Genomic DNA, 21,115 nt, shown 5'->3' on the forward strand with positions numbered 1-21,115 from the left:
CATAGCTTTCCCAAAATACGATATGAAATGTTTCATATAAAATATTTTTTCTTCTCGAAAAGAATGCAAAAACGAACAAAATTGTATTAAACTTTTATGTTTGAAATATCTCAAAGAATAGTCCCTTGAATTTAATGACATTACTTACGGTTCACCCTCTATATAAATGGAAGCAAATTATTGAAACTGTAATTGAGTATGAAACAGAAATAATGTATTGATCCTTCGCTTCCTAAACATTAAAACCACCAGCTATTATGAACTGTCAGGACTTTTTTGTTCTTGCACTTTTGAGGATAAATTACAGAAATCAATTTATGTTTTAAATAAAATAACAAAAGAATATAATTTTAAAATTGCAGCTCAAAAAACCAAAACAATAGCATTTAAAGGAAAATACCCAATAAGGACAAAAATAGTAATCGATGAAATAATTATAGAACAGGTTAAATATTTTAAGTACCTAGGATGCTACATTTCATATGAAAGAGATATAGACCTGGATAAAAAACTTAATAACTTTCGAAATGTCTGTGGAACAATCCATAGATCTTTAAAAAACAAAACAAGAAAAGATACACGGATAAAATTTTTCAATACAATCGCAGTACCTATGCTAACTTATGGAAGTGAAGCCAGAATAATGACAGAAAAAGATAAATCAAAAGTCCAGGTAGCAGAAATGAAATTTATGAGAAGTACACTAGGATGTACAATACAAGATAAAAAGAAGAACATAGATATACGGAAGAAATTAGAGGTGGAACCATTGCTGGAGAAATTAAAGAGAAATAACAGAAGGTGGTGTGAACATCTACAAAGGATGCCGAACTACAGACTGCCAGCTTTAGCAATGGGATATAAACCAAAAGGAAGACGAGATGTAGGAAGACCAAGAGCGAAATGGGCGCCGGAACAGGTTCAACATGAACCTAATCCTTGAAGTGAAGAAGAAGAAGAAGACTTTTGTTTTACTGCGTAACATATTTCGTAGATTGACGGATCTTTGCCCTTTAAACGCAGTCTAATATATTAAAGTGATCCACTGATAGTTGCGGAGTAGTGACAGTGATGGAAGAATCCAGGACGAGACATAGTTTGATTTTCGTATGCATGCTACATCGTGTGTTGTGGCAGCCGGCACATTAGAGTAAGTGCATTGTGAAATCAAAGGCCTCTGTGTACACCTCGCCAGCTGAGAACTGCTGCCGACACTTTCCCTCTCTCACACACCCAATCTGATGACAAGGCATTACGATATCCAGATGAGCGACAAGAGTTTGTCCTTTGCTGTTCTGACTTTCGTAGAAGTTACTGAATTACAGATTATTAATATTTTTATTTCTTAATGTATTGTGAGTTTTTCAATATCTTTATTATACCATTGTTTCCATTTTAAAGCAAATATGGTCGCCATCTGGCATTCAGAATGCGAGGTTTGGGTGACAGAGTAAATAGAAAGCATCGTGAAGACTGTTCAGTGTAAACAAGAGTCGAAAGATGACAGTTACGCCATCCACAGACGTTCCTAATGGACGAAACAAATTTTATCAGTCGTCCTAAATGCTGGGAGAAGGCTCGCATGAAGACGTAGTAAAATCGTAAACGAAGTGGCTGGTTGAGTGTGATAATGTTTTAAGTGCTTTTTGTTACATTATGTTTCATTTATGTTGTGTAGAAGACCGCGTAGTACGTGCAAATGGAAGTCGCAGTTGCCTTCAACTTCATAGACGTACAGTCTTAGAAAAAAGTTTTGTTGCACAGATACTTTAAAAGTCTCAGAGAGGAGGCAGTGCGCATGATCAGACATACGAGGCGCATCCAGAAAGTAAGTTTCCCTATTTAAAAAAAAAAGAACACACACTTTCAGGAAAATAATTATTGGCAACAGGTACAGCAATGTTTCAGCTATTTTTCAACATAGCCACCAACAGAATTGAGACACTTGTCGTATCGTGGGATCAGCTTTTGTATCCCTCTGTCGTAGAACTCTGCCGCCTGTGAATGGAACCAGCGTGTGACAGACGTCTTCAGCTCTTCGTCGTTGCCAACGCTCACCGGAGGAAAGGAATTTCTTGAGGTGCATGAAAACGTGAAAATCACTGGGAGCAAGATCAGGACTGTAGGGTGGATGATCAAACAACTCCCAGCCAAATTCCGTCAAAACAGCTGCTGTGCGCCGAGCCATATGTGGACGAGCATTGTGGACAATGGACCTGCAGTAAGCATTCCACGCCTCTTGTTTTGAATGGCACGTCGCAATTTTCGCAGTGTTTCACAGTAACGGTCAGCGTTCACTGTTTCACCTCTTGGAAGGAAGTCAATGAGCAGAATGCCCTTCCTGTTCCAGAACACCGTCACTTTCCGTACCGACAGCGTCTGTTTGAATTTCGTCCTGACCGGAGATCCACTATGCCGCCAATGCATTGACTGCTGCTTGGTTTCCGGGGTGAAGTGCGAAATCCAAATCTCATCGTCCGTGACGATCCTGTCGAGGAACTCGTCGCCGTCATCGTGATACCGTTGCAGAAATGTCAGTGCTGCTCCTAAACGTTGCATTTTGTGTTCGGGTGTCAGGTTTTTCGGCACTCACCTGGCACACACTTTTTTGAACAGCAGGTGCTTAGTGACAATCTCATGCAACAAGGATCGCGATATCTGCGGAAAATGGCTGCTCAGCTCCGTAATCGTGAAGCGACGGTTCTCCATGATGCACTGCCGCACCAGCTCAACACGATCATCATTGATGAGGGACGGTCGCCCACTGCGCTCTTCATCATGGACACTTTGACGACCTTCGGAAAACTGCCTACACCAGCGACGCACAATCTGCCCATAGACCTGACAGAGCTGCCGATGAATTTCAATTGGCGCAATGCTTTGTGCATTAAAGAACTTTATCAACGACCGAACCTCGCAGGCGGCGGGAGAAGGAATAAGAGCTTCCATTTCGGACCACTGCTGCCACGCTACTGGCACCAGGCATGACCTGTCCGGCTGAAATATGATTGATACGTCATAGGTCTGTTACGCATGCGCAATTGGCACGGCCAATTACGTTTACTTTCAAGGGGGAAAAATCGGGAAACTTACTTTCTGGATGTGCCTCGTACAATGAAACAAAACTAATTTTATTGCCTCAACTAGTTTTCTTGTGAACCAGGTCCCTCGTCCTCTGATCATGCGCACTGCCTCCTTTCTGGAACTTACGAAGTACGACAAAACTTTTTTCTAAGACTGTACTGTGCCAATTGGAATTAAATTGCATTCAAGATGGGAGATACCAATGGATGGCTATGACCTCCCTGTAAGACTACTTCGTTTACACTTTAGGCTTACACAACTAAAAATAGAGCTGAGAATAATAAAGATATGAGATAAGAATTTTCGATAGGCGTCTGTTCTCACAGTGTTAAATTAATTGTAATAAGTGTGTATACATTTGGTTTTTCCCATAGTCGGAATATTTTGAAACCACTTGGCATATATCATTACGCGAAGTTTTACATTTCAAATTTGCAAACGTTAATGATATTATTACTTACTAGCCATACCCATGCGCTTCGCTGCACTTGTTAGAAATAAATATTGACTTAAATCTAAATACAGTTTTGTAATTACTTAGTGAATAATAGCTTTTTGTATGTTGTAAGACGTTTGCTTCTGAGTCATTTTGAAAGTTGTATTTAAAACTATGAATTTAACTGTTATTATCATGCAATACTTCCTGGAGTTGTTCAGTCAACTCTACTTTTAAGATTGATGTTATATTAGACCTAATAGACAATTGGTCAGCGTCTGAAATGAAATATAGCTACTTGTAAGAACTGAAGGCTCTTACTCTCAGATGGAAGATTTCCAATTAAATGATAAGCCATTGCTTGAACTTGATAGCGTAGAATTGTCTTTATGTATTTCTTTTGCACCAAACGACGCCACTTGAAATAAGGTGGTGTACTGTTTTATATTATTTAAAACGTGTGTTGATAACGGATGTACTCCGTTAAGTAAGTTTTTAATTGGTTGTGGGGGCTCTTGAACCTCAGGAGGAACAACTTTTACAACAGTGCAACATAATCCGTTTGGCTCATTACCGCATTTTTTTGCATTGCATTATTGCATAGTTTATTCATTTTATTTATTTTAACACAATTCAAATGAGCAGAGTTAATATTTGGATTATAAAATAATGGAATGTTAAGCTAACGTACTATTACTGCATACTAAATCATTACACTCTCGTTGTTCGTTAATTCTCTGAGATGAAATGAATGTGGTACATAAATATTATTTTAAGAAACACAGGAAACTAATATGACTAAATTATGAGCGCAGGAACACTATTTCGTGACACTTTGTAAAATAACTCAGCTCCAGTGAGCTCAACGGTAAAATACTAATTTTTACTCCATATGTGCTGTATTTTTGGGCCCAGGAAAATACTCATCTTTACGACAAAGCTCTTAAAAATACTATTATGTTCTGTGGACAAAAAGAAACTGAAGTGTATAAAATTAGAGTATTGTGACAGCGACGTGAGATTCGAACTCACGACCAGCGTCCCGCAAGAAAGCAGATCGCGCGGGCTTCACGGAGCACTGAGGGACGGCACGTGGCGGGGAAAGGGGAAAGGGCCTACGCGGCGAGAGAGTAGAGAGAGAGTGCGCGCGCAACTGCTGCGTACGGAGTAAAGGGGGGACGGACCCTCCCGACTCTTCGAGAAGTCCTTCGAAGTGGAGATATCCAGATAATTCTCTGCACACCTGTAGAAATTTCTCGCAACTATGATTTCGCTATAAAAGAAGAAACGCCAGCGAACTCGAGCAGTTTTCAGTTATTCAGTCAGTGAATAAGCCAGAGCAAGCAAGCCAGTCTTGTGTACCGGAGTTCGACTCGAGTGTGCGTCCGCAACTGTGCCAGCATCCGAAGGCCTGAGTTCGAGTGCAGTGGACCGCAGTTGGAGGGACCTGAGTTCGAGTGCAGTGGACCGCAGTTGGAGGGACCTGAGTTCGAGTACAGTGGACTGTCTCTGAAGGACTGTGGTTCGAGATACTGTGAACTCGAGTGACTGAGCTAGAAGAACTGTGAACTGAGAACTGATAGTTCTGATTTGTAAATAGTGCTTTGTAAATATTAGTTAAGATTAACAGTTCATTGTTGTTCGTAATAGTCCAAGTAAATTGTCATTGTCGTCAGTGGAGTGCTATAACGAATACTGTGTTGAGTGAAAATCCAATTGTTGACGAGAGCGTTTAAGGCGAATTGTAGAAAGGAATTATTGTTGGAAGAATAAAATCCTATTGTTGAGTGGAAATAAAATTCACAGTATTTTATGTGGACCAAATAAAGTTTAAATCAAGTAATATAATATTGCGACAGAATATCAAGTTTTCTGTGCGTAAGGATCTATTTAAATCTTACTTGTCCACGATTCACTCACGAGTTATCGTAATAGCATATAGCATCTCCATCTAGAGGAACTACACTTTCCAGTCGTGAAATAGTAATTATACAAATCGGTTAAGTAGCTTCTGAGATTACTTCATACAAACACACAGATATTCTCTGTATGTTAATATTGATAAACATTTATATATTTTCATCATACAATTATATCCGTATAAAATAGTGTTAAATGAATAATTTTCGGTTTGTTGCTGTGCTAGGCCCTTATAGACGAAGTCATGTTTTCATTTCATTATAGCCCCTTGTCTGAGGCGGCGCTGATAAAACGCATTGTCCTTTTAAAACTCGTGTATCTCGTTAAATATCAGTCCAGTCTTATCAACATTTTGCACAGAATAAAACTTATCGGAAATGGTTTTTAAAGAAACTTTTGTTACGTAATATTGTTCATAAAAGTCAATAATAAGCAAGATATTTCGATTTATTTAATTCAGGCCCCCTTATAGCCCTCCTTTTAAATAAAGTATTTTCAATGCCATATGGCCTAAAATCTAAGTTAGAACAAACTTAATTTATATTCCAATTTTCATAGAAATCGGTTCAGCCATAATCGCGTGAAAAGGTAACAAACATCCAGACACCCGACCCCGGAACAATTTTTCCCTTCAAATTATTCGAACCTGCTTCACAGGGAGCTTCTACCTGAGAGCCAGATTTGCATAAATATATTCGTTACTGTAGGTACGTTAACAGAAAGCCACAATTTAAGTCACACAAAAATTGCGTACACTCAAAGTTGGCTTTCTGGCATCTGGTCAGCCCATTTGGGTTGTGTGGATATAAAGGAAAGAATTGTTACAGTGCTTGTATAATTCCTAGGGTAGCTCAGTCGATAGAGCATTCGTGCGCTAAGCGAAGGATCCCGGGTCGATACAGTTTTTCCCTTAAAATTATTCAAGCCTGCTTCACAAGGAGCTTTTACCTGAAAGCCAGATTTGCGTAAAACATCCAGAAAGACATAAAACAAACATTTCAAAAAGCGAAAATTACCAGAAAAATTGTGGTTACAGACTTATTATTAGTATATATTTGATCCTCCTGTTCTCTCTTATGGTTATTATTAATACATAATGGAGAAAAATTCACTCCGGCACTGGGAATCGAACCCAAAACCCTTAGTTCTACGTACTGGGTGTTCTGCCATTGAGCTGCGCATCCACAGCACCCGTTTTGTTTCTGGTTCTATGTCTTTTGTTGTTCATCTCCTTTTCTCTCGTCTGAAGCCTACATACTCGTACACCAATATACAGAGTGAACCGTAAGTAATGTCATTAATTTCAGGGGGTTCCTTTGAGATACACTTATTTTAAACAAAAAAATTTCATGGAGTTTTTCTCGTTTTTTTATTCTTTTTTTTTTTTTTTTTTTTTTTAGATAAAAATTGCTTTATATCAAACATTAATTCATAACGTGTTTTGGGTGAGCCTGACTTAATTTCCAAAATGCTCAATCAGTTTAAGAGAGCAGTGTATTGTGAAAATAAATGACTGAAATAATTTTAGTTTTTGTCTTTTAAATGTGCAGAAATTTGATCCGAACAGTGTAACTTTTTTTTATACTAACTCGTACATGCCTCTTTTGTAAGGGAACTATTTTGTTAAAAGACGAGAGCAGTGTGGAATTTATTTTAAATTGCAAAGGCCGTTGGGTGACATTGAGAAATACGGCGACGTAATGATTGAAGTTTTTCGTCTTCACTCAATTAGGGGTGGAAAACTCGTATTGTAAATAGAGCAGTCTGCATAACAGCAACTAAGGGCCATATTCATAGACATTCTTAGCGCGGGCTTCCGGTGGATGATCAGCGAACTAGCGTTTTTCGTATTCATAAACCAGTGTTAGCGATATGATATGATATGAATCCTGTACAAGTAAAGGCTGGTTCACAATAAACCGGGAACGAGAACCAGAATGAAAACGAGAAGCAGAGGACGTGAATATGAAAATTTTTTATTCACAATAAACTGAGAACGTAGACGACTATGCATATCGATATGTATATCAATAACGATATGTAAAGTCGATATTACGCATTCCGATGTTATTTGTGTATAATTGACCAATGGCGTTCTCTCATGAGTACAAGGCAGCCAACATAAACACAAGTTAAACAACTTCGAAATTTCAACTGAAACATTTCATTAGGTACGATACTATAAATATGTCCATGCATCTTTATTATCACAACCTATTTTAAGTCCACCATAACGTAAAATAATTAGAGAAGAAACATTTGTAATAAAACAAAAATGAACACAACAGTAGTTATTGAATTGAAGCGTGAATATATAGTGTGTAATATAACCAATACAGTAATAAAATATGATTCGCTTCTGATCGGTGTTCAAAGATGCAGCTATTGAAAGCCACGTATTCTTCTTCATTTTCTCATCTTTATACGAGGCGCGCCGCTTATCGTAAACGTGAGAATTTTCTTCAACACTCAATATTAGAATCTCATCAAATAAAACTTGCTCCATGATGCACAGCACAGAACAAAATGATGCATAGGTTATGTCACGGTCTTCTTGCTACAAAATATACAACGACAAAATAGCTTTTAGATGGCAATAGAATGAATCTAGTGGGCTGTGATCGGAAACGTTAACGCCAAAGTTGAAACTTGGCCTACTCTCCGTTCCCAATCTCGGGCTCCGGCAAGCTTTTCGTTAATTGTGAATGCTCACATTTAAATGTATACATTTTAACAATTTTACCGTTTTCGTTTTCGTTCCGATTCTCGTTTCCGGTTTATTGTGAACCAGTCTTAACCAGTCGATAGCCGGGGCTAGTTTAGCACGCTCATAGCGCGGGCTAGCGAAATGTCTATGAATAGCACTCTAAGGTATTAAGGCGAGAGGCTAAGCTCTCTGAGAGAGGCTGTTTCCCGGTCCTAGGCAGTCCATCCTGTTACATTACAGTGCACATGATAGCACAAAATATTCCAGGTTGGTAAGTATCCGGACTATGCCTGTTCCAATTGTGTTTTATCTACCACGAATTTTAAATGATTTGTCGGGACTCGAGCGTCGGTCTCGAGGTAAGGAACTGTTGACTGACAGTGTTATGAATGGTTCTAAACAAAGGAAGGCCATGACTGTTCATAGATTATATCCTGTATGTGTGATCTATTCATAAATAGTTGAGTGAATTTTATATTTCAGATATTATCTAGGTAAAAAATGCTGCATCTTACCTGGAAGTAAACCGTCAGGGTAATATCGTATCTACTGATGAATTTAATATTACCGGGTGTATTAGAACGATGCTCTTCTTCTCCAATACTTTCTATAATTTGTGACAACCATGGCGAAATATCTTATCTACGTAAAGATTAATTTTTTGATCCTACAGAATTTATCTGTTATGGTAATAATTGTTGTTAGAGGAGAAAAATTCGCTCCGGAGCCGGGGATCGAACCCGGGTCCTTGGTTCTACGCACCAAGCGCTCTAACCATTGAGCTACTCCGAAGTTCAATCCACAGCATCGGATCGAATCCCTCTCCTCTAATGTTTTTCCCTTTGTGGCCTTACTCCATGTTCGACATATATGTTGGCATATTATATTGTCAACTGCCATTATACAAGGAGCGCACGGTCCGGATTCCACAGTAGGTATATGCACTGTTGGGCGAAGGATCTACGTGAAGATTAATTTTTTGGTCTACAGAATTTATCTGTTATGATAATTGTTGTTAGAGGAGAAAAATTCGCTCCGGCGCCGAGGATCGAACCCGGGTCCTTGGTTCTACGCACCAACTATTGAGCTACGCCGAAGTTCAATCCACAGCACCGGATCTCGTCTAACAACAATATTTAAATATCTTATCTTTTAGAAAGCTGACGATAACGCCGCTATATCTTTCGTAAATTTTTTAGATGAATTCTCTGTAAAGTGGGCGTAACCATTCAGAATACATTTTCAGTCTCGAATCGCGTGACTCCCATTTGTGAAATGTTTAATTTGTCAAAACTACAGTGTATAGTCAAAGTTATGCGTGTGACTTGTTTGTGAATAATGAAACTTGCAGACTCCCAACTGTATGACGTCGTTTGGTCGATTGTAGGTGAGGCCAAGGCCGATAACAGCTCCAGAAAAAATACTACACACGTGCGTAACTATAAACAGAACACTTTTTGTGGAGGTTCTCTCTGTTTTGGAGGATTTGCAGGGATATGTGAGTAGGCGACCGTGACCTCATTTACTGAAATACAGATTCTACATATGCGATGGAAAAATTACAAAGAACTCTACACCTGAAGAGAATCGGGAATCGAAAGCGTGTCTGTTGAATACTGTTTTTGTATTCACTTTTCGGTAGGGTTGGTAAGTTGTATGTTGGCAGATGTTTTGTCTTGTCACAGCAAGACTTTATACTGCACTAGTATAAAGTTGGTAATCATTTAGGGTGCTATTCATAGACATTTCGCAGCACGCGCTACGAGCGTACTTATGGTACGGTCACACGTCGCTACTTTTGCTGCGCAACTTTTGTACTGCAGCTGCAAAAGTTGCGTGTCGTGTTCACACGTAAGCCAAAGTAGCGCGCTGCACGCTACTTTTCGTGCTGCGCAACCCGAGTGCAGCAAATGTTGCAACTGGAGGTTGCGAGTCTGTTCACACACAAGGCGCTACTTTTGCAGCCGCAGTCATGCTGCAGGTTTCCATCTCCGTGTTGACTTCTCAATATACATTTTGTGGTTATGTTCGCATTATTAATAAACTCATGCGAAAACTTACTTATCTAGTATTTGCTTTTCTGTCCTAACTAGTATTCAGAAATTGGCATTATTTTTACTATAAAGCTTTTAAAAACGCCTATATACAACAGCATATTCACATGATCAATGTTGGCAACCCTCCTGTTTGAAACTGCGCTACAGAAAATTAAAAAAGTGAATTATATCGTCAGCAAATATGCTCAGACTGTGTTGTGCATTTAATAACTGTTACAAATAATTTATTTTCATCACATCTAACATTAAAATACATCCAAACAATAAAAGTATCATTGGCACATTTGGGTGGCAACACTGGTCGCAACCGCAGCAAAAGTTTCAACAAAACCGATATCAAAAATGCTGCGGCTGCAACCCTGAGAACCCTGTTCACACGTCGCTACTTTTAAGCTGCGCGCAGCATGGAAAAGTAGCGAGCAGTAGGTTCGGCAGCCGCTTCTTTTCGGGTTGCACCGTTGTTCACACGTCGCAGTACGAGAGTTGCGCTGTTTTTTGTACTGCAGCGCTGCAAAAGTAGCGACGTGTGACCGTACCTTAAGCTAGCCCCGGCTATCCACTAGTTACTAGTACAGAATTTATATCATATCCTATCCCTAACACTGGTTTATGAATACAAAAAACGCTGATAATCCACCGAAAACCCGCGCTAAAAATGTCTATGAATACGGCCCTTAGATTTTGTTTCCCCAATAGTTTTGGAACTTTGGTCTGTCGCATAGGAATTTAAATGAACGAAGCACTTGTTCGAACGGCATCGAGACGATCTAAAGCGAGTGAAAGAAAATATTCGAGACCCAGATGTTCTTTTTGGTGCAACGCCTCAATGTTTAGAATGTGATTACTTCACGCATGGAGAATCCCACGCAATGTGTGTTACGTATTTCTATCCAGTCCATTATACAGACAGGCTCATTCAACAGGTAAGACGGAGTCGAGATGCACGTAGGTGTGACCTTCGGAAGGATTTGTTGCATGTTGTATCGGCTTCCAAAATGCCCACACATTCTTCCAGCAGAACTTTCCATTTTCCACTTATGGGAATCTTCGCTTTATTCCATCTGCGTTGATCGCGGCAGTAAAGTAGGTTACATCGCACGGGGCTCTGGTTAGCAGACCCACGGTTCGTTGCTATTTGATCATAAACTTGAACTCGATGCGTCAGGAAGGACGACTGGGGAAATAGGGAATTGTACTGCAGGGACGGAGGTTCAAAACAAAGTGGTCAGCGACTTGATCGTTGCTTGTGCTCGCCACACCATACAAGGCAGATGGCCCGCATCAGTCTGGGCAGCAGCCAAGACCTGCCGCGCGGTCGTATTAGGCCATTTACGCGGAAACTGAAGTGCTTGCCGCCCTTGGATTAAATGCACGTACGCATGAGATGATCCTAGCTCGTCTGTAATAACCGTATTTCCTAATTTAGTATAATATACTAGACAGGAATTTACAGTATATCCTAATGTTGGTCCTAGCGATCTTGTATGTATGTATGTATGTATGTATGTATGTATGTATGTATGTATGTATGTATGTATGTATGTATGTATGTATTTAATTAACACTACAATTGGGTATACACCCGGTGGCAGTGATATATAATGTACAATAATTACAATTACATGAAATAAAATAACATAAACGTAAATGAAATAAAATAAAATAAACGTAAATCTATAAATAGTAGATGCAATAAACCTAGGACTATAAATAAAAACTATTCTATAATAATGCCCACGATAAGCAAAAGTAAATCTAACTTATAAGTACTTCTATTTCACCCTACTATTACCAATTTAAGTAATTACATATCACCTTAATTAATTACATACCAACTTAATTACATATCACCTTAATTTATTTACATATAAACTAAATTACATATCATCTTAATTAATTACATGACACAACTTAAATAATTACACTGCACCTCCAATTACATTTTCAGTCTAATCTTCTCAACCTTTCCTTAAATGTATTGATTTTAAGAGGACCACCCTGAAAGATTGCCGCAGGTAAGCTGTTCCAGTCTATATTGTGCGGTTAACAAAGGAAAATTTTGCCACGTCCGTTCTTTGTTTTCTACGTTTAAACTTCCTAATATGATCAGCCCTTCCTAAGTATGATGGTGTTGCTAACCTAGCATTGATATCGGTCCATGCTTTCTATCCCATTTGTGCCTTAAACAATGCGGTGAGTCTGGTTTTTCGTCGCCTTGATTTGAGAAGTTCCCACCGTAAGTCTTTTATTATCTCCTCACCATGTCCCTTCCCCATTTTGACATATTTTGCTGCCTTGCGTTGGACCTTTTCTATTGAATCGATTTGGTTTTGTCTGTACGGATCCCAACCTACTGCTCCATATTCCATAATTGGGCGAACAAGGATTTTGTACGCTAATTCTTTTGACTTTCGGTTAGATTTCTTCAGAATACGCATAGAGAAATGTAGTGCTTTCCAGGCTTTTCTTGTGGTATTAGTGACTTGTTCCTCCCAACCCTGTTTGTTACTTAAATATATACCTAGGTATTTACAAGTGTTCATTTGTGGCACTGATGTACCATTCAGCTGATATCCGAGACAAATTTCTTTATGCGTTCTTCTGAGAAAGATATATTCTGCGAAAGATAATCTCGTATGAATATAGTACTCATTGTTTGTTTTTCCTTGCATATCACAGCCTGTTGTTAAGGAATGTAGTACTAGAATGCAGTTTTAAAACGTTCCAGAATACGTATAAATTGTGAAATTTGTTGTTACATTGCATAATTCAATGGAGATAGAAACATCTTCTCTTACCTTTTTTATAATTTTCATTGTGTCACATCACTCTTGAAATTTCATTAAAGAATTAAATTAAGATTAAAATTAATTATTATTTAATTTAATGTTTAAGATAAATTTCTTGGAAGGGCGATTCTTCGAGAACGAAAATCCCCAAACTATTATTTTGTCAGAATCGTAATGACTATTTCGCATATGTACCAATTCATTAGTGAAATGTAAGAATCCATTGAATGTTAACCATAGTTACTGTATATATCACTGCAATTTATATATATTTTTTAATTCAATGCAGTGGCACTTGACTAGAGTCATTGGCCGTACAATGGCGAGAAAAACTAAAAGGAAAGAAAACGAAATAAAGTGAACAATGTCCAAGTGAAACTATGAAGGAGTGGATATCAGCACTGCTGCAACACTGCAATATAGTTGATTTCATAATATTGCCGCCACTTTTATCTTGCCGCTGATGATACGCAATTTATTGTTTTCACATATCCGTAAAGAACGCCGTAATCTCATTATCAATAAACTCGGGAATAATCAACACATTTCCGTAGCATCAAGTACACCCAATAAAAATTTACTACTACAGAATGTCACTTCATAATAATTGAAGAGAGTGATCCCATTGGCCATTTTTATGATTTATGCATGTACAGTATGTGATTACATAAATGTAAGCTCTCTATCATTATATTTTAAGCATGTTTTCTTCCAAAACAACGCCAATACTTGTCTAAAAGATTTTATTGTGCATGTCACTTGAAAATTAGTTCAGTCCGTAGACCAGTGGATAAAAAACTAGCCCATTCTTTTCATAAAAATGGACTTAACGCTTTTTGGGATCACACTCTTCAATTGTATAAGATAGTTAATTAAATTTCCATCGTTTTAAATTTAATTGCTTATAAAAATAATATTTTCTTTATACAGTATCGTTTCAGTTACTAGATGTCGGTAGTCGTATGTATAAATATTTTCAGTTTTTCTTTGCGAATTCGAATGAAATGTGGTACGATGTAGATCAAGTGTTTTCCTCCATTTTTATATATGAGAAGATGTTTAATGATACTGTAACTTAAATTTGTTAACAAAATTTTTATGTCCTTGCGGCTGCCCGTATTATCCGAGTTTTCACTTATCCGAGGTGACCTTAGTCCACATTATCTCGGATAATCGGGGTTCTACTGTATTGTATAATTCATCCTTCAATGGTAGTGTGCTTCAGTTAGTCATAAACAGTATTTTTCTTATTAATATAACATTATGTATCCCGGCTTCGTAAAACTCAAATTCTAGGAACATCCTATTTTATATAATCCCTTTACTGTCGATGAACAACACTATCACTGAAAATTTCATTGAACAGTAATTAAAGAAAAATAATTTCAGAAGACGAGCATCGTGAGAGTGAGAGCATTTGAATATTTAAAGTAGTACTATGACAAGCATATGCAGTAGGTGGTAAAGACAGGACCAGAAAGTTTCCTTTAAAAGCTGTGAAAGCAAAAGATATAATGCATAATTTGAAACTAATTTCAAAATTTTATCTTGTAACTAGAGAGAGATATCCATTCTCTTTTCAATTAATAGTTAGAAAATTCACGAGCTAAAGTAATTTTAATTAGCATTTTCTTATTCAAGAATGTCATTGCAATGATAAGTGAATTATATATAAACATTATTAATATCAATATTATGCTTTATTACCTTTAAGTTTTTAAATTGGTTTATTTTACGACGCTGTATCAACTGTTATGGTTATCTAGCGTCTGAGTGAAATGAAGGTGATAATGCCAGTGATATGAGTTCAGGGTTCAGCACCGAAAATCATCCAGTATTTGCTCTTAATGGGTTGAGGGAAAACCTCCACCAGGTGACTTGTTCCAACCTGGCCTACTTGTTTCACGGTCAGATATGCTGTTACTTTACAGCAGTGGACCTTAATTTTTAAGTTACTGCGTAAAGTTTTATTTGTTTGATGATGGCATTGATGATGATGATGATGATAATAATAATAATAATGCACTGGAAGGAATGGTGAACAGGAGAAGAGTTCGGGGCAGAAGAAGATATCAGATGATAGACGACATTAAGATATGTGGATCATACGTGGAGACTAAGAGGAAGGTAGAAAATAGGAAAGATTGGAGAAAGCTGGGTTTGCAGAACACTAAATGAAATGAATAATAATATTAATAATAATAGCTCTAATGATTATTATTATTATTATTATTATTATTATTATTATTATTATTATTATGGCGATAATAAAGACTATAATGTTTGAAATAAACATTGAATGATTTTAGGTTAAAATGGAAAACTGTAAGTGGTACATAACTTGCTGCTTTGCATGTGGAGGTTACAATTTGTGTCACTTGACTAGCTTGAATGACCAACCTGCTTCATGATTTTTTTTTTAATGAATGTGCATTATAAAAGTTGTTTTCTCTATTCTTTCAGGCAAAACAGAGGGCATCAGTCAAGTGGCTCCTGTCGAAGGCATACAACAATAAGGTTCCAGAAAACTTGAGAGAACCATTCTATCGAGATCAAGAGGTAATGTAAATTAATTTTTAGTGCTCTTATTCATAATGTTTATGTAATGATGTCACGTAACACGAACTTTTGTTCTTAGAGAAGTTATTGAAAATGAAAAACTAGGTACTCATATTTTTCTTATCTATTTTTAAAAAGGTTTTCAGAAATAACAACATTCAAGGAACTTTCTAAAAGTGAATGAAATAAGTAGTAGTTGCGATAAAACGAAAAAACTTTTACGTGTGTTTATTTAAGTGTGGAAATTCGTTCTCAGTGTAACAAACGTAGTTTAGTCGTGCCATAAGTTCATCAGAAGGAAGGAACCAAAGGCAAAAGTTTTGCTGTCGTTAGATTTGTGAATATATATAGACACACACAGAGTGGAAGTGACGTAACTGTGCAGATTGAATGGGGCAATAGAATATATTAAAATAAATAAGAACCTATTATGTATTTTGTATTTAAGTGCAAGGTTAATTAGGAAATTAAGCTGAAACTTTGTGTAGTTCGGCAACATGTGTCACCGGCTCATGTATGAAAGCACACACGCACTCAATCTGAACGGCTGAGTTCCGTCCCTTAGTCACTTCACTAGGGTTGCCTGACTTCCTAATAGCAGAAAATATCTTTTTATTTAATTTGCAATAAAACCGTTCATCTTTTTTAAATACAGAGAGATAAATCATTCCTCATCAGTATATCTAATAAGAGTAAAAATCAGAATCGTACAGATAGTACTTATCAGTAAAACAGTGTTAACATTTATGGAAAAATTATTTTTTCTCAGAAAAATATTTATTTTGGACTAATTCTATATTAGAATTTTTGTTGTACCCTATCCAAGGAATAAGCTGTCCAAATCTGCAGTTATATTACTTCCAGTCTGCATATATCGTGCAAACTATAAGAAATTATTTCCATATCTGAAGCTTATAAGAGTTGAAGAAAATTTAACACACAGTTAGAGTTGTTTATTTATTTACTACAGCTTCCTCAAATTAGAGGCTGCCATTAGACAAAGCATACAAAACAATACAAGAACAAATACATGAAGAAAGACAACAGAGTAGAGAAGCAATGAAAGCTAATAAGAGAAAGAAAAATGATAATGGTGCGTCAGTTTTTTCAGTACACTGAATTAGAGTCCATATAGGTGGTTCTATAAGAGTTTGACTGACTCTCCAATTATAAGGAGTGCCAGTTCATTCAGAAAAGATTTGTGCAGTCCTAGGGTCTTACAGAATTGAGAAGAGAAGTTAGGTATCGTTCCTCTTGCTCCAAACATCAATCCCGTAACACTGATATCGTTGGTATTTATCTTTATAATACGGGATGGTTGGAACATAGATTGCTCGTTTCTCGTCATGTACATCTTCAGGCTGTCCTTTATACGTTTCAAATCTGATGGTGGGGTCAGTTATCATACCCTGAGACAGGGATTCGCTAATGGCGATTATGTTATTTCGTCATTTTGTCATTTTGTTTGAGGTTAATAATTCCTGTTTTAATTAATTTATACATACAGTTACAAATACCTTTGGGGAGGCCGAGACGTAGATGGGAGGATAATATTAAAATGGATTTGAGGGAGGTGGGATATGATTGTAGAGATTGGATTAATCTTGCTCAGGATAGGAACCGATGGCAGGCTTATGTGAGGGTGACAATGGACCTTTGGGTTCCTTAAAAGCCATAAGTAAGTAAAAAAGTGAATACATTTACAAATACTCCACAATGTAATTGGGACAGTTACATTACGATAACATCTATCTATTATTTCAAGATCATAATAATTGCTGAATTGTGATTAACTTTACAAACATACAGTATATAAATATTAATTTGTTTTATTCATGAAGAAATTCTTTTTAAATTTATTTATGTATTCATAATTATTAACTAGTATTTAATTTTATTGTGAAATCTTTAATCACGCTTATGTACAGACCTAATGTTATACTGTGCAGTGATTTGATGTAGAAAATTATATCAGCACTGATTATTATAGTTTTGGTATCCATATTGGTTGTGGTAATAATAATAATAATTTTCATAATGATGATAATCATAATCGTCATTATAAGCATTAGAGCCCGAATGTTTGGCAAAATGTCTTTTATTACTCTGGTTGTCATATGTCGAAATTACATAGATTTTAACGCATTTCGAGATATTAAAGAGTGATAGGGCGAATTTTTATTTTGTGTATTAAGCTCTTTTAATAATAAAAATTATTATTATTTATTTATTCATTTATTAATTTATTCATTCATTCATTCATTCATACTGGCAGAGTTTAGGCCATAGGGCCTTCTCTTACACTCTACCAGGTGACAAATTATACAAGCAGTGAAAATTTAACAAAAAGTTAAAGAACAGAATACTAACCTATTACAAAAAAAAAATAATAGCATAACAAAATCGACACTAAACAACATGAAAATAATACCATAATAGAAAAAATGAAAGTAAAATACATTGGAATATAATAAAAGCAACTCATTTAGAACAAATAGTTAATATAGAAAACGTAAGGAAGAATATAACAAAATGGAATGTAATAAAATAATAATAAAAAGAAGAAAAATATGAAAATTAAGTAAAATACATAATAAAAAGGGTATGATAATAAATTCATCTGGTGATCAAGAGAACTAAAAAAGGGGAAAGGAAGGAAAAGAAATATATATATATATATATATATATATATATATATATATATATATATATATATATATATATATTTTACAAAACCATCGCAGAGAAAAGGGCTTATAATTGAAAGAAATTAGAATTGGAAAAGTGCAATTTTAGTTTATTTTTGAAACTAGACAATTTCCGACAGTCTCTGTCTCAGTTTCTTTCTGTCTATTCTAAGAATAAGTGTATATTTCTTCATCTTTCATTTTAAAGACAAATCGAAAGTTTATTTATTTAACTTATTTCATTGTTTATTTATTTATTTATTATATTACACAATTTTATTTTCTTAATTTGATCTTGAGTAACCTATTTGTTTCGAAAGTGCTTGCCGAATGTTCTGTAATTGATTTTAACTACGATTTGCGTTTTTCAGGATCAAGAACACCTGAAACCACAAATAGTCCATTCACTTGCCAATGCAGAGCTTTACTGCCTGGGTCTTGCAAATATTTATTCAGACCCCAACTACCATAACCTCAACCACTGGGGCATCATCCAAGCCCTGGCAAGGAAAGGTGTATTTGTTGCAGAGCCTCCAGATGCCCAGCTGACAGAAACAGTACTTATTCAAACAACACCAATAAAAATGGTGAGTTGCAAGGAATAATGTTGACTGGATCTTGTGAATGTTCTTTCACTTATTACTTTGACTCGAAAAATCGAGTCAGTAACATTAGGTTGATTGTAACAACTGATAATTAGTAGGGACTGGATTTTTATGTAATATCAAGGTGTGAAATACAGTATGTACATATTTATGTAAGAAAAATAAGCTGAATATGAACCAAAATATGTAAAATCATGAAAATATTTAATATCAATATCTGGCAGGTATAGAATAGGTAAGACTGCGCATAAAGCAGCTGTAAGCAATATTACATAATAATTAGTAATTACTAATTATACTGACGCTCCAGCTCATTGATTTAAATATATACTCATACGCTTTATACATTTTTAATGTTCTGCAATTGCTGGTAAGTGCAATAAAATAAACATTTTTATTGACCATTGATTTAAGGCACGAAGTCATAAAAATTAACATCACTGCTGTCCATCACTAGCCATGATTTTATTTTTGTCGTTAGGGTTGAAGATCATTTTAGTTAGTTAAAAGCAGTAGATAAACTCACTTGCACTTTATATTGTAAGTACTAAGTGAAATGAATGACACAACAGTACTGCAAGCACTGTTTCACTTTACTGGATTAAGAGAAAATAAGAGGGGATGTGGAACACATGCATTTTAGCTGCTCCCTGTAAGAAACAAAGTACCTACTAAAACCTCAAACTATAGGCATTTACAAACTGTTGTTTGAAAAGTGAGATTCCTGTCTCATTCAGAAGAGTAAGATTATTCCAGCTGAGAACCATACTTTCTAATTGCTCGGAAAATCTCATTTCCGTATAGATCTACTAAATTTAAAGTAAAGAGGTCAAGCAATAGCCTTAAAAGCTATTTATTTTAATATTTCAACATCTTTCCAGTTTGTGTCTTTAGTCCAGCTTCTTTTCAAAAGTCAGCTACTTTATTGCGGCTCATGTCAGACTTGACACGGGTTTTCCCTGGAAGGATTAGGAAGAGGGTGGGTAAGGTTGCAAATTGCATGGGACTGGTTTGTTAAGACATTTGCAGAACAATTATAGTTCGAGACAAATCATGTCACCCTCGTCCCACTCCACCGCATGAAGGCAACGCTACTTTCTGAGTGATTTTTACAATAAAAGGTAGTTGTATGAGAAAGGTTGCCTTTTGTTCACTCATATTTACAGCGGGCATATGGGGTGAGTGCCTCTACTATTTCCTGGAACTAAGAACGTTATATTTCGTCCCGAAATATATCCTTTCTTGGGTAGGTAAAAAGGCTTTTTTAAATCTGTGTATTTCAAATTGTAAACTTCCCCAGCAGAAGTTCTCCCCACCCCCCACTTTTAGAGAAGTAAAAATGAATAAAATCCCTAAATATGCAGATTTTTGTAATACCAAGCCATAACATGTAATGTGGGGTAAATATGTAAAAATATGTAGCATCAAATTTTAATATACTAATGGTAATTACAAGATTCGAAAAGATTTGTTATTTATATACGGTTAGGTTGAAAGGAATATAATATGTAATTACATAAAAATCCGGTCCCTAATGATTAGTAGATCTAAGGATAAATGTAACCATAGTCTGTAATGAGCACACATTTCTGCTTAAATCATTTAAATCTACCATGAGATTTTTTTAAATTTTGTATTATGAAGGAAAATATTGTAAAACTTCAATAATTGTAATTGTAGGTATTCATGGTCAAGATAATATTATTTACATTATGATTATATTTTGATATGTTTTCTCTTCCACTCTCGCCTGTGAGGAGATCACTGTGGCGTATTTAGGTATAGACACATGCCTGTATCTTCTGGAAGTGGGAAGGGTGAGAAATATTGCAGAATATTTTGTAGTGCTAGAAGTTATATTGTGCCACAACTTGGTGAAGACATGTTTATTTCGGTTTTTAATTCGAATGGATGAAATCATCAAGTGCTAAACAGACTATTAGACTAATTACTCTTTAGCAGTACATTGTGAGTGATATTGTTATGTAGGAATATGATAACTGGCATATGAAAGTAATACATTTATGCTAATTGTAATTCTTTTAGTAAGATATCACTGATGGAAAGTGAGGTTGAGTTAATTTGCACACCCATATTCGTAGTTAAAGCAAGTAAGATTAGTCATTACTTGAAGGTCGTCATTAAGTGTGGGAAATGTAATACCTTGCTATGAAGAAAATTTCACAAGTGGAACAATAGTAAGCGATAGTAAGGAGCTTAATGACGATGACAGTGTATAAAAATGTTGTTTTCTTGAAGTAAGATTGATGA

The 21,115-nt window shown here is 36.0% G+C and overlaps 1 protein-coding gene across 7 annotated transcripts in view; it reads left to right on the plus strand.

The window, feature by feature from the left end:
• Positions 1 to 21,115, plus strand: part of Patronin (calmodulin-regulated spectrin-associated protein patronin) — a 242,515-nt gene that overhangs the window by 84,984 nt on the left and 136,416 nt on the right. For all 7 annotated transcript variants that reach the window (XM_069829423.1, XM_069829425.1, XM_069829420.1 and 4 more), the window contains exons 2-3: positions 15,457 to 15,552; positions 18,611 to 18,826. In XM_069829423.1, the coding sequence (XP_069685524.1) occupies positions 15,457 to 15,552; positions 18,611 to 18,826 (312 nt within the window). The remainder of the gene's footprint in view (positions 1 to 15,456; positions 15,553 to 18,610; positions 18,827 to 21,115) is intronic.

This window comes from Periplaneta americana, chromosome 6 (genome assembly GCF_040183065.1).
Source record: "Periplaneta americana isolate PAMFEO1 chromosome 6, P.americana_PAMFEO1_priV1, whole genome shotgun sequence".
Classification (NCBI taxonomy): Eukaryota; Metazoa; Arthropoda; class Insecta; order Blattodea; family Blattidae; genus Periplaneta; species Periplaneta americana.